General features: G+C 54.7%; 4 protein-coding genes across 4 annotated transcripts; 3 read left to right on the forward strand and 1 right to left on the reverse strand.

Moving 5' to 3' along the window:
• On the reverse strand, nt 1-4,976 carry T310_8307 (Polyketide synthase; the record flags this gene model as incomplete). Its single annotated transcript, XM_013468907.1, has 6 exons — nt 1-715; nt 768-3,242; nt 3,289-3,570; nt 3,622-4,284; nt 4,336-4,717; nt 4,780-4,976. Coding segments are annotated over 6 exons (4,714 nt in total), but the record flags the coding sequence as incomplete, so codon positions are not given.
• Nucleotides 4,977-5,292: 316 nt separating this feature from the next.
• On the forward strand, nt 5,293-5,884 carry T310_8308 (uncharacterized protein; the record flags this gene model as incomplete). The annotated part of the gene is made up of 2 exons (XM_013468908.1): nt 5,293-5,332; nt 5,388-5,884. 2 exons carry the CDS (start codon nt 5,293-5,295, stop codon nt 5,882-5,884), a joined length of 537 nt encoding a protein of 178 aa, XP_013324362.1.
• A 1,427-nt stretch (nt 5,885-7,311) lies between these two features.
• T310_8309 (Polyketide synthase) lies at nt 7,312-9,782 on the forward strand (the record flags this gene model as incomplete). Its single annotated transcript, XM_013468909.1, has 4 exons — nt 7,312-7,325; nt 7,371-7,378; nt 7,413-7,556; nt 7,606-9,782. 4 exons carry the CDS (start codon nt 7,312-7,314, stop codon nt 9,780-9,782), a joined length of 2,343 nt encoding a protein of 780 aa, XP_013324363.1.
• Nucleotides 9,783-11,214: 1,432 nt separating this feature from the next.
• On the forward strand, nt 11,215-12,984 carry T310_8310 (Lovastatin nonaketide synthase; the record flags this gene model as incomplete). The annotated part of the gene is made up of 3 exons (XM_013468910.1): nt 11,215-11,456; nt 11,533-11,689; nt 12,112-12,984. 3 exons carry the CDS (start codon nt 11,215-11,217, stop codon nt 12,982-12,984), a joined length of 1,272 nt encoding a protein of 423 aa, XP_013324364.1.
• Nucleotides 12,985-13,635: the final 651 nt, after the last annotated feature.

The following is a 13,635-nucleotide window of genomic DNA, read 5'->3' on the forward strand; positions in this document are numbered from 1 at the left end:
CATAGACGGTTCCCTGCAGTGGTTGCATCTTGACGTGGACTCGATACGTCCGGGAGGGATCAATCTCCCGCGCCAGCCGGAACGATTCCCAGCCGTGAGAGATGAAGACCGCACCTCGGGAATCGAGTGCGTCGGTGGCGTTCATGATAAACCCGGAGAGATGCATGAGGCTGTCGATCCAGAGGGGGTTGCAGAAGAAAGAGCCCGCATCTGTTCCGGAGTATAACTGGAGTGTGGCCACGGCTTCCAACTCCTCTGTGTTGATCAGGACTTCCTGCATGCCTTGGTACTTGCGGTCGTACTCGACTAGGGACGAAAAGAGTTTGTATGCCATCCCGCGGAGGATCCTGTGTGTCGTTCCTTCAGTGATCCCGCGGGAAAGGGAATCGATTCGGTTTCGGACCAGATATGACGATTGCGACCACTTGGCCAGCCAGGCGTTTGATTCCGCATACTGGATCGAGCACTTGGCATTGGGCTCGTCGTTACCCCGCTCTCGAGAATCGAGACCAAACTCCACAGTCCCTTTACCAGTCGCTAAATCGGCGACAGCCCTCATTCTCAGCAGCTTTCTCTCTTGAGGGAAAACCCTGGGAAGGGTGATGGGGTGTAAAATTTGCATGGGTCCAACGCTGATTCCTGATGAGGGACCCTCCACGGGGTAATTTTTTCGGATGTAATCAGCGATCGTTAAGGCGATATCTGCATAGACCGACTGGGACGAATTAGTTTGAGATTAAAAGTTTTGTTTGATGTCTGAGTCTTACCGCAGGACAGAGACCGGATCCGTTAATAACATGCCCGGTAATCATGGCATGCATCTTGGACTCTGCAAGATCTGTCTCGAAGACCAGAGTCACTTTCCTGTCCTCCACCTCTTGAGAAATAAGCTTTTGCACTGTTGTAGTGTTCGGACCCGCGGGCGAAAGAGCAGTCTGGGCACGCTCATTGCGTGCACCCTTGTATAACAGCCAATCGTTCCGATACGGGACCCAGTATTCTTTTTCGTCCCAGGCATATCTGGGGAGAGTAAGGAGGCGTTTGCCGGCCTCAAACTCTCGATGGTACTCTTGCCAATTGATGTCGTAACCCCAAGTATGCAAAGAAGCCAGCGACTTGCTAATCGCAGCCCAGTCATTTTCGCCTTCTCGGAGACTCGGCAAGAGACGCACCTGTGACCCGAGAGTGGCCTTGATCATGCCCATGCAGATGGGACGAGGTCCGATTTCGAGCCAGACGGTGTTCTCATCCACCAGGCCCGCTTGCTCGCATTGTAGAAGTGCGCCATAGAACCGGACGCATCGGCGCGTCTGATCTCGAAGATACGACGGACCGATGATACCCGCCTCATGGACCACCGTCTCGGTGGACGGAGACACCAGAGGAACCTTTGGTTTCTCGAAGTGAACCGCCGTCGCCATTTGCTCGAAGCGATCCAAGATCCGTTCCATCTGCGAAGAGTGATATGCGAACGGGATCGCAAGCAGCTGGCAATGGACACCCTGACTTCTGAGCTGCGTCATGGCTGCTTCGCAGAGTTCCCGCGGCCCGCTCAGGACAACATCCCGGGGCCCGTTGATGCAAGCAATCTCGAGTGCACTGTACTTCTCTCGCAGATGCTTGATTGTGTTTTCACCACCTTGTACGGCCAGCATGCCGGATGTCATCAACGGGCACGACGTCTCCAGCAGAGAGGCCCGCTGGCCGACAAGGTAGAGAGTATCGTTGGCTGACAGGACCCCAGCCGCGTAGAGGGCTGCGTATTCGCCAAGGCTGTGACCGATCACCAGGCTTGGACTTATATCGAGGGATTCGAAGAAGCGGAAGAGCGCCATTTCCACCGCAACAATGGCCAGCTGCTTTTGGACTTCTGTTACGGTCGAATCGGCGCCGCTACCATCCACGACGGGAAGAAAGGTCGCGAAGCAATGTTCTCTCGACACGCGGTCAAACCGGAGCAGATCTTGTCGAAATTGACTGCTGTGCTCGAAGAGATCCCGTGCCATCGGCATATAGAAAGATCCCTGGCCGGTGAAGCAAAAGGCGACCCGAGATAACTTCTTCGGCCAGGTGGGGTTGGGAGTCGAGAGGAACGCGGACAACTGTTCCGTCAGATGGGCGATGGAACTGGCAACGAACGCCTGCCGCAGGGGATGATGCATGCGGCGCGCCGTGGTAGTGTAGGACAAGTCGGATAGAGAGACGTCCGGCCACTCTGCGAGATAGGCCATCAAATTGCGAGCGTTGTTCAGGACCGACGTGACTGATTTCCCAGAGATAGTAACGACATGGTGAGATCGCCGATCCAGTCGGCTACTGTCGATCGATCGCTCCGGCGGCTCCTCCAAAATACAGGCCGTGTTACCACCTGCGGCACTAAAGTTGTTGAGTAGGATGCGCCGCTTGGATCCTTGTCCGCGCTTCGAAGGCAGCGGCGTCTGGTGGAAGGGAATGTGCACATTTCGCTTTTGCAGATCAGGCAACTTGGGGTTGATTGCGGTCTTGATGCCGACATGTGGAGGTAATTGTTGCTTGCGAAGGACCAACAGGGTCTTCATGAGCCCTGTTATGCCGGAAGCCGATTCTCCATGACCGACATTTGCTTTGACGGCGCCGACATATAATGGATTGTCCGGAGGACGCACGGGAGACGTGGGAGCAAAGACGTTGCACACCGAATTCATTTCGACTGTGTCGCCCGCTTGCGTTCCGGTCCCGTGCATCTCAATGTAGTCAACATCGAACGGTCGAAGACCAGCATCTCGTAACGCAGTCCGGTAGAGACTTTCTTGCGTCGGAGCATGCGGACGGGTGATCGAATCCGCATTCGCCGAGTAATTTGTTGCGAACGACAAGATCACACCAAGCACATTATCGTTGTCGGCCTGCGCCGCCTCCAATGGCTTGAGAACCACTGAGGCTACGGCTTCCCCGCGGCAATAGCCATCGGCGTCCTTGTCCCAGGTCTTGCACCCTCCGGTCGGGGAGATGAAGTGGCCAGCGCTCAATCCCACGTAGTTGTCGGAGCTGCTGATGATGTTCATTCCACCGACGACGGCGGTATCGCACTCTCCACTCCAGATCGCATTGCAAGCCATGTGCAGCGCAACCGAACTGGTTGAGCAAGCCGTGTCGAGGCTGACAGCCGGCCCGCCGAATTTGAAAAAGTGGTTGATACGGCCCTGTGGTGTTTGGTTCGTATGAGCCATGAGGAACAAAAAGAATTGAGAAGCTTGAACATACTGTAGCAAATGCGCGCATAGTCCCCGGAATAAAATAGGTGCCCACCTCTTGAGCCAGATTCTGCTCCTTGTACTCGTCAGCGACTTGGCCGTTGAACGTGCCAACGCGGTCCAGCTGAGTCGAGGGGGTCCGGTTCGGGACAAAACCGGCCATTTCCAGGGCCTCATAGGCTGTGACGAGTGCCAGCCGCTGCCCCGGGTCAGTTTGAAGAGCCTCCCGCGGAGACATGTTAAAGAAGCGAGCATCAAACATCCCCGGTCGATCGAGGAAGCATCCGTATGCGGGCTGGGACAGGTGTGTACGAGGGTCGAAGCGGTCCACAGGAATCTACGTTTGGTTAGCAACCGCGAGCTTTCTAGTGCGATCGATTCGAATCACCTCGGTGTGGCAGTCCAGTCCAGCTTTCAGCACTTCCCACAGAGCATCTGGGTCATCAGCCTTCGGAAAGCGGCCCGCCATGCCGACGATAGCAATGGGGAAATGACGTGCGCGCGGAGTCTGGGTCGTTTGCAGGCCGAAAGCATCATCGAAGGTGAGTTGAATATCGGTGATTGCCCTCAGAGAAGATGTAAGGCTCTTCGCCAGGCTCGACTGGGCGAATGGTCGAACCATCCAGGCCGAGACCTTGGACTCTTCGGTGGCCAGCTTGCATGCAGTGACGACTTCCTCCCATCGGATCGGCTGGGCAAGAATGTTATACATGACATCCTCCAACAGTTCTCGCCGACTCGTCGCAGTGTAGTATTTCCCCGTAGCAGCCCCGATAAAGGTCCTCGACTGTCCCTGCCAGACTCCGTCATTGAAACTGTCGCCTGACGGCACGGGGCCATCCACGAGACGACGGACATCTTCCCGCGAAAAATACCGAAAAGCATGGTAGGGCGCGTAAATGCGAATGTCGCGAGAAGTGCCTAGAGAAGCGCCATTGCCGGTCTCCCTTAGATAATTGAGCAGCCTCCTGAGACTGGACGGAGGGCCCCCAATCGTGATGGTTTTGCGACTGAAGGCCGTGATGTAGGGTCGACGATGTTCTGGGATTCCCTGAGTAAAAGTCAGTAAGCCGTCGCGATGGAATCGACCCGCTACACCTACCAGCTGCTCCCCGAGAGCGTCCAGCTTCCCCTCGTCGGCCAGTCCGCAGTCGCGGGAAACGGTCGTGGACCAGCATTGGGCCGGCTGCGTCCGTCGTTCCAAGCCATTGCCCACCACGCTGGCGGCAATGCCTGCTCGGAAGGCGAGGCGAACGGAGTCGACGGCGAGAGGAATGAGCTCAACCAGGCTCTTTGCCAGACTGACAGCCGCTGCCGAAAGCTCCCCAAAACAGACGCCAACGACGACGTTCTCCGTCGCGTTGGGATACGGCTCATCGGCGCGTTCGTAGCGGCTGTTGGATTCCGGAGTCAGCGTGGTGGACGAGTCGATTTGCGGCCAGCGACTTACGCAATGAAGTGCCCCAGCTGCACCAGCACAATCTCTGTCGGATGCAGTGCGGGATGGCGGGTGCTTTCGTCAAAGTTGTCCTGCACCAAGTCATACAGGTTGTGGAAGTCGGGTAATCCATTCCGGTCGACGGGAGGCACGCGGGCGACCTCTTCCTGAAGAGCACACTTGACGCGATCCAGGAAGCGAGAGAGCAAGGAGCCCGCGGTCTGCGCGTGCAGGATGCGGCGCAGACCCGTATGCGTCTCCTGCGAGCCGTCTGCGAAGAAGATGATGGACCTGGACGCCGCCATGATCAGCCACAGTGACCACACCACGACATGGTCCCGGCAGAATGGGTTGAAGACGCACCACGGGGAGCTCCATGAACACAGGGCTGCATGACATGGACCTGGACAGCAGGCGTCGGCGATCTATTTCTCGGCCTGCATCAGCGCCATCTCAGATGGTCTCCGAGGGTTCGGTAACTTTGTCGATCCGTTGATCGCCGCGATGCGGAGACGGCGAACAAGAAAGAAGGAGATGCCATGTCGCCCATGGCTGCTCCTGCCGTGCAAGTCTTCTGTCTGAGACATGCGGAAGGCACGGGCGAGGGCTGAGCAGCCAGCCATGGAAAGCACGACGGAGCCGATTGCGATCGTGGGCATGGGTAAGTGCAGGTGGTCCTCCGCGCCTTCCCGATCGGGATGTCTGACAGCACGCAGCGTGCCGCCTGCCGGGGGCAGTCACGAGCCCGGCATCGCTGTGGCAGTTACTGCGCGACGGCAGGTGCGCCCAGGGCCACGCCCCTCCTTCCCGATTCAGCACCCAAGGCTGGACACGCAGCGACAACCACGCGCGCGCTGGCTACTTCCTCAACGACGACATCCGCGCCTTCGACCATGACTTCTTCGGCATCCTGGCCGCTGAGGCTGCCTACATGGACCCCCAGCAGCGCCTGCTGCTGGAGGTCGTGTACGAGTGCTTCGAGAGCGCTGGTGTCCGCCTCGATCAGGTGTCGGGCTCCGACACGGGATGCTATGTTGGCAACTTCACCTACGACTACCCCGTGATGCAGAGCAAGGATGCTGAGTTTCTGCATCGCTACAGTGCCACGGGCATGGGTGCCACCATCTTAAGCAACCGCATCAGCCACACCTTCAACATGACGGGGCCAAGGTGGGAGAGCACCCCTGTTGCTGCGCCGATCGCGCCTCGCTGATGGCAGAAACAGCCTTGTCATCGACACGGCATGCTCCTCCTCCCTGTACTGTCTTCATGCCGCGTGCACGGCGCTGGAAAATGGAGACTGTGGTGCGGCTGTCGTTGCCAGTGCCAATCTCATCCAGTCGGTGGAGCAGTATCTGGGCATGGAGAAAGCCGGTGTGCTGTCGCCCACCGGCACGTGTCGGACCTTTTCTGATCTCGCAGATGGCTATGCGCGCGCCGATGCCGTGTGCGCCATGTATCTCAAAAGAGTGAGCGATGCGGTCCGCGATAAGGATCCAATTCGTGCCGTCATTCGGGGATGCGCTGTAGGCTCGTAAGTATCCGTTCAAGGTGGGCCAAAGCCATCCTGTTGGCTAACAAGAGAATTCTAGCAATGGCAAGACGAATGGAATCTCTGCTCCGGACGCCGCAGCTCAAGAGCGGGTGATTCGTCAAGCCTATCGCAAGGCTGGTCTCGATCCTGGGGCAACTTCGTATGTGGAATGCCATGGCACGGGCACGCCCGCTGGGGATCCAATTGAGGTCGAAGCCTTGTCCAGAGTCTTCCAGCGAGACAACAAATGCCCGTTACTCATTGGAGGGGTAAGTGAAAGACACTCTTCATGCCCCCGTCCTCATGCGCCAGTAGTGTGGGATTCAGAACATGAGAGGGAAGTCCGCTGATCTTTGTACCTCTTTCGTTCAGGTGAAACCAAATATCGGCCATGGAGAGGCCGCAAGTGGTCTTTCGGGAGTCATCAAAACAGTCCTGGCTCTAGAAGCACGCCAAATTCCCCCGACAATTAACGTTGAGCGGATTAATCCTCGAATTAAAACGGCCGATTGGGGCGTCGAGATTGTCCGCGAACTGCGAGACTGGCTTCCACCTGGATCATCTGAGACGTGTTCGAATGGCGTGCTTCGGGCTGGCGTCAACTCGTTTGGCTATGGCGGAGCAAACGCCCATGTTATTCTCGAGTCGGCCAGTCCGTGGGTATCCTCGTTGTCGAGTCAAAATGAACTCATCTCTCCGCAGGGCAGCGATACCACCCCGCCCAGAAATGTGTTCCTTCTTCCATTCTCCGCCACGAACATGCAGTCCTTGAAAGCACGAGTGTCAGAGCTGGCCTCCATGGACATTCGTGCCCTCGAACTGGACAGCCTTGCCTACACTCTGTCATGCCGTCGCACCCACTTCCGTATCCGCGGTTATATTACCGCGCGAAAGAATACGTTGCTCGAGGACCTAAAAGTCGAGTCGCTCCGGACTCTTCCTTCTTCGAGCACTCAAACCTCTCCGTCATCCTTGGCCTTCGTCTTTACGGGCCAAGGGGCCCAATGGGCCGGAATGGGTAAAGAGCTGTTTGAAGAGTTCCCAACTTTCCGTCAATCCATTCGATATATGGATGCTGTTCTGCGGCAGCTTCCACATGCTCCCTCATGGGCCCTAGAAGGTGGGTCCTTTATTCATATCGGAGTGCTCCCAAATGTCATATTAGGGCAAATCGTGAGTCACCCAGGACGCTGACACTAGTGCTCAGAGGTTATATTGGACACTTCACCTTCCAGCCCCATCAACGTCGCCAGTTATGCACAGCCAATGACGACAGCCCTTCAGGTTGCAATCGTCGAGCTTCTGACATCATGGGACGTTCATCCGACCGTTGTCGTTGGGCATTCCTCAGGTACTGCCTTATCTGTGGGTTCGTTAGGATTCCAACTAATTCCGTGTAGGGGAGATTGCTGCTGCGTTTGCCGCGGGACATATTACGGCTGAGGAGGCCATTGTTGCGGCGTACTATCGCGGCTATGTGAATGGTTTGAATGGACGAGATGGTGCCATGCTTGCTGTCGGCCTCGGTGCCGACGAGGTTGTTGCGGAGGTGCACAAATTAGGGCTCGAGGGCCAAGTACAAGCAGGGTGCCACAATTCCCCGGAAAACGCTACAATGACGGGGGATGCAGACGCCATCGCTGTCCTGTCGGAAAGATTGCAAGATCGCGGAGTCTTTGTTCGCAAGCTTAGAACTGGTGGAAAGGCGTATCATTCCCACCACATGGCTTCGCTCGGCCCCAAGCTGGAAGAGCTTCTCCAGGCCGTGCCATATTCGACATCGAAGCAGAAAGAATCAAAACACAAAGTCGAATTTATCTCTACGGTAACGGCAGGCGTCAAGGAAGATGGCTTTGATGCCGCGTACTGGCGAACAAACATGGAGTCGCCAGTCTTGTTTTCCCAGGCAATGCAATATATTCTTCGACAACGGAAGGTTCATCTCGTGGAGATTGGTCCTCACTCGGCTCTGGAGTTGCCCCTGAGGCAGATCTGTTCAGCGCTTGGATTGACAAAAGACCAGATACCCTATTCCACTGCAATGAGCCGTGGAAAGGACGGGGCGACCTGTATTCTGGATCTCATGGGACGCCTTTATCTCCATTCCCAACCGGTATCATTTGACAAAGTCAATTCGCTTGCAGAGAGTTCCCACGTTCGTGTGATCCCGGACCTGCCCCCGTACCCATGGCAGCACGATAAAATTCTATGGAAGGAGCCTCGTGCAAGCTCCGAACTTCGTCTCCGCAGACATCCACATCATGAACTCCTTGGCTCACTCATCCCGGGTGGCGATGGTCGCAATCTGCAGTGGAGGAACAAGCTACAGTTAGAGAATGTGCCGTGGTTAGAAGGGCACAAGCTCGAGAAAACCGTCATATTTCCGGCCGCTGGATACGTCGCCATGGCTGTGGAAGCCGTCACTAAAGCAACTGAGGATCTCATCTGCGGCGAGAAGACTGAAGTAATTCTGCGGAATGTCAAGATCCATTCAGCACTGATGCTGGCTGTGGATGAAATTGAATTGTTCACCATGCTGCGCCCAAGGTCAGCGTCGTCAGGCTGCGGCCTAAGCTCATGGTGGGAGTTTGAGATACTGTCTAACCAGGATGGTGCCTCCGTGCTGCATAGCACGGGGTCCATCAGTGTTCAACTTCAGATCGAGGAGCCCCTGAATCGTCAAATACCCACTGCGGCCCTTAAACCACTCCCTATTCGCGCATGTTATCGCCGACTGGCCCAACTCGGCCTGAACTTCGGTCCAGACTTCCAGTCCCTGGAACGTCTGTGGACCGCAACGAGCGGCTACGCTCGGTCAGAGGTCTCCCATCCTCAGCAGCAGGCCGTCCAGAAGCCATTTAGTATAGTCCACCCAATAGTCATCGATGCGTTATTGCAGACCGGCATCGTCGCACATGCAAGGGGCTCGGTAGCACAATTGGAGGGAATGGTACCAGTATTTATCGAGTCTGCAGCATTTAAAGCCATTCCTACTTCAGAGAGAGTGCAAATCAAGACAATCGATGCCCGTGCGAATTACGCGGGCACAAAGACGACCAGTCTCGACGCACAATTGCTGGACTCCAATGGCCGGGTCTACGCGCGGCTGACTGGCGCGAGAATGACTCCATATACACCAGCGTTCTCTTCAGAACCAGCCATCCAGCGCCAACCGATAGCCAGGGTTGTCTGGAAGCCTTGTATTCTGAATTTTGGCCCGAATCGTAATATTTCAAAGCAGTCAAATCTTATCTGGACTCGCGGGTCTACAGCAATCGATTCGCATCCCAAGAATGGATCCGACTGGACACCCATTCTGTCAATAGTGGGCTTTATGCACCCGCGATTGAGGATATTAGAATTGTTGGATAGTGCTGAAGCCGTTCATGAAATGTGGCAGGCAAGAGCAAAAGCCATTGATATCCCGCCCAATTACTCCGTGGGTTATATGTCACCGGACGGGCAGGTTTATGCAGCCAGGTTGGGCCACGCATCTACCTCGGATCTTGATCTGGAGCCAGTCATTCCTCACAAAGGGCAAGTTTACGATGTCATCCTATCGTCCAAGGTACTCTAGCTTCCGTTTCGTTTCTTGTTGATACAGAGCGTGCTAACAGCCAACAAAGACCGTCTCCGACAGAGGAATGAGCTCGGTGTCCGATCTGGTTGCGTCGAGCGGTTTTATAGTGGCTTCTACATCCGACCTGGAGAAGGCGTTTGCCGCCATCTGCCAGCGGCTGACAATATCCCCACAGGCCAGCAAAAATGGTATCCGAAAAGGCATCCAGAGTGCGAGAATTGTCATTGTAATGTCCCCCAATCCACGGCCATCATCAGCGATATAACTAACGTACGTGACACAGGTCGAAGCTGATGATGCAGGTCCCAAGAGCGAGTGCCTCCGATTTCTCTTCGGCAATTTTCTTGGACAAGAAACTGTTGTATGCCGGCTTAGCGAAGTAAATGACTCGATCATCCCATCAGATGCCATCGTCGTCAGTCTTATTGAAGCTGAGAGCCCCCTTTTCGCTTCGATAAACCAGACCGCGATGACCAAGTTGAAAATAATAACGGACCGTGCATCCAGGATACTTTGGGTCACAAGTGGTGGGCTCTTACGGTGCCCTAACCCTGACTTTGCACTTGCTTCGGGGTTAGCAAGGACATTAATGCTGGAGCAGCCGTCCCTTTCATTTTTTACGTTTGATGTGGCAAGAGAAGAATTGTGCCTGCCACAGACGGCTAGAAATATGGTTTCGGTCCTCACGCAGGACCTCGAATCCTTCCCTGAGTACGAATTCGTGCAGGATAATGGCGTCCTTCACGCGAGCCGGTTCGTCCCAGACGATCGGGCAAATGAAACCTTCCGCCAGAAGCTTAGTGGAGAAACGATTTCTATGAGTTTGAAAGAAGCAAGCCCTGGTCGCCTTACACTGTCGACATCAACGACCACATTTTTCTTGAGACGAGAGTTTGTTGATTCCATTCCCCTCGGCTCTGTCGAGGTGGAAACAAAAACAGTCGGACTGAATTCCGGGTGTTCTTTCTCTATCAATGAAGCTTCTGGCAACGGAGAAGGCTTGCGCATTCTCGAGTTCTGCGGAATTGTGACACGGGTGGCACAGGACGTCACCACGATCTCTCCAGGAGACCCTGTTGTGGCCATGGCCCCTTGCAACTTGGAAACACACCAGGTTGTGCCTGCTTGGGCCTGTATGAAGCTTAAGCCTGATGACAAGCCTGATGTTGTCTGCACACTGCCGTACACTTACTCCACGGTTTTATACGCACTCAAAACCAGAGCTCAGATTGCGCCAGGGGAGAGGATCCTCATCCACCGCGGAGCGAGTCCTGTAGGCATGGCTGCGATTCGGATTGCTCAACTTGCCGGGGCGCATATTTTCGCAACTGTCGGTAGCGAATCCGAGAAAGATCTGCTCGTAAGCAGATATCAGCTCGATGCGTCCCATATATACAGCTATCATGATAACTCCTTCGCCACGGCCATTATGGCTGCTACGGAGGGGCTTGGTGTAGATGTTGTCTTGAATCTGCTCCCTGGCCCCATGCTGCACGATACCTGGCGAACTTGTGCCTCCTTTGGCCGTTTTATCGAACTCGGGAACCGGGATCTGATGGCGGTTGAGAAGCTCGACATGGACGTTTTCAAACGCAACGTGACCTTTTCAGCAGTGAATCTGATTGACGTTTTCCATGACTCTCGCCCTCAGAGTCGGGCAACGTGGTCCACGTGAGTCTCAGATTCTCTTCTGGTCCTTTCTCAAGGGCGATCTTGTCTGACATTCGTATCCGCACAGACTCCTTAGGGAAGTAATGGACCTATATTGGGAAGGCACAATCTATCCCCATGACCAAGTCAGCACATATAATATTTCCGAGGTAGCGAAAGCTTTACAGGCGTCATCGTCCGACAACTCTGGCTATGTAGCTGTATCACTGCAGGATCCTGACTCAATTGTTAACGTAAGTTGCGAGAAGGAAAAAACGCAACACTAGCGGAACCTAACCCTAACCCTAACCCCTCAGGTGCGGCCTCCAACATATAACACCACCCTTGACAGTTCAAAGACCTACGTCGTGATAGGCGGTTTGGGCGGAATTGGCGGTAGTCTGACGAAATGGATGTTCTCACGGGGGGCACGGCGGTTTGTGCTCGTCGGGAGGTCCAACCCAAGCCATAGCAAGACCGGGGCAGTTGTTACGCAACTGAAGTCTTTGGGCGCTTCTGTGAAAGTTGTACAGGGTGATGTAACACGCTTTGAAGACGTCAGGCGGGTCATCTCCGGGGTTGATGGTACGATTGGCGGTGTCGTCCATGCGGCCATGGGACTCAGCGTTCGTCTCCCTTCCTTCACCTGTTCCGGCTAATTCTGACGACGATGTAGGAAGCTCTGTTCTCCCAAATGTCCGCAGAGTCGTGGCACTCTGGCATTGATGCCAAAGTGCGCGGCTGCTGGAATCTTCACCACGCTCTGCTGGAAAAGGAGGACGAAGGCTTGGATTTCTTTTTGCTTGTCAGCTCGATCTCCGGAAGCGTAGGAGCGATTGCCCAGAGTAATTACTGTGCCGCAAACCATTTTCTCGACATCTTCGCTCGCTATCGGCGGTCCCTCGGGCTCCCTGCCGTCTCGGTCGGACTGGGGATGATAACCGATGTCGGGTATCTGAGCGAGAACCCGGACGTGGAAGCAAAGCTGGCCCGGAGCGGAATCTCGTCTCTGGACGAGAAGGAGATGCTTCTGGTCATCGATGAAGCTCTCACTTCGGCCAGAAGCGACTCAGACCAGTTCGACACCTTCTCATCCGCACATCTTTTAACGGGACTTGAGCACGCTGGCAATCCAACTTTTAAGGCCAGTGGATACGAGGGCTCATCACCCTTCGCACGAGACCCACGGGCCCGTATCCTCACTGCCCACTCATCTGCGGCCGAGACCACGTCCGCTCATGGGAAAGATGAGGCACTGTCGTCTGACATTGCCAAGGCCGTGAGATCTGGTTCGTCCCTGGACGCAGCAGTAACCTCGCGCGTCAAGCGTGAGCTCGCCCAGATTCTTGCCATGGACACGGATAGGGTCGAGATTGCAAAATCACTCCCTGAATATGGAATTGACAGCATGATCGCGACCGAGATTCGCACGTGGTTGTTCAGGTCGTTCCAGTTGGATGTGTCTCTCTTCCAGATCCTTTCGAAGACGACCACGATTGAGATGCTGATATCGATGATTGTTACTGAGATTGGCAAGCGATTGAATTAGGATGTAAGATATATTGGAACATGTATATATTGCTTGTTTTTGCTTGTTTTGGTGCCTGAGCTGCTATATTTTGAATATATACATACATATATCGGTATACAAAATGGAATATTCTTCAATCTGAGATCATCAACTTGCTGCCTGCTAGTTCTGGGGTGGCCCAATTAAGAGACAGCAATGACATGGACATCAGGGAATCGTGAACGGACAAACTCATGGCTTCGTGGTTGAACGTGAAAATACATAGACGTGATGCAAACAATCCAATTGCGGAGAGGGGTATATTTGGCAGATCAAGCGAAAAAGAAAAAGAATGGGGGAAGGAAGGCGAAGGACCAAAGACCATTGACGCCAATCACCGGAATAAACCGAAGCAAATCACCTCGTTACCTCCGTCGCTTCGTTGAATCCAGTTGAAGGACAACTGGCGGGCCGTGACTGTCACATCTCTCCGCTCAGCCAAGGCTCCGCGAAATACCGAAATGGTCGTGATGGACATGTACACATGAAGCCGGACAAGAAACCGATTATATACAATGAGGGACTCCCTACTCCGGCACAAGGAACGAACAAACATAGGCACGCCTCTTATTTCTTGAGGGGCTTCGCACTCGACATGCTAGAGATCTCGATATCCCCCGGCCTGTACAT

This window comes from Rasamsonia emersonii, assembly GCF_000968595.1.
Source record: "Rasamsonia emersonii CBS 393.64 chromosome Unknown ctg1118621760707, whole genome shotgun sequence".
Classification (NCBI taxonomy): Eukaryota; Fungi; Ascomycota; class Eurotiomycetes; order Eurotiales; family Trichocomaceae; genus Rasamsonia; species Rasamsonia emersonii.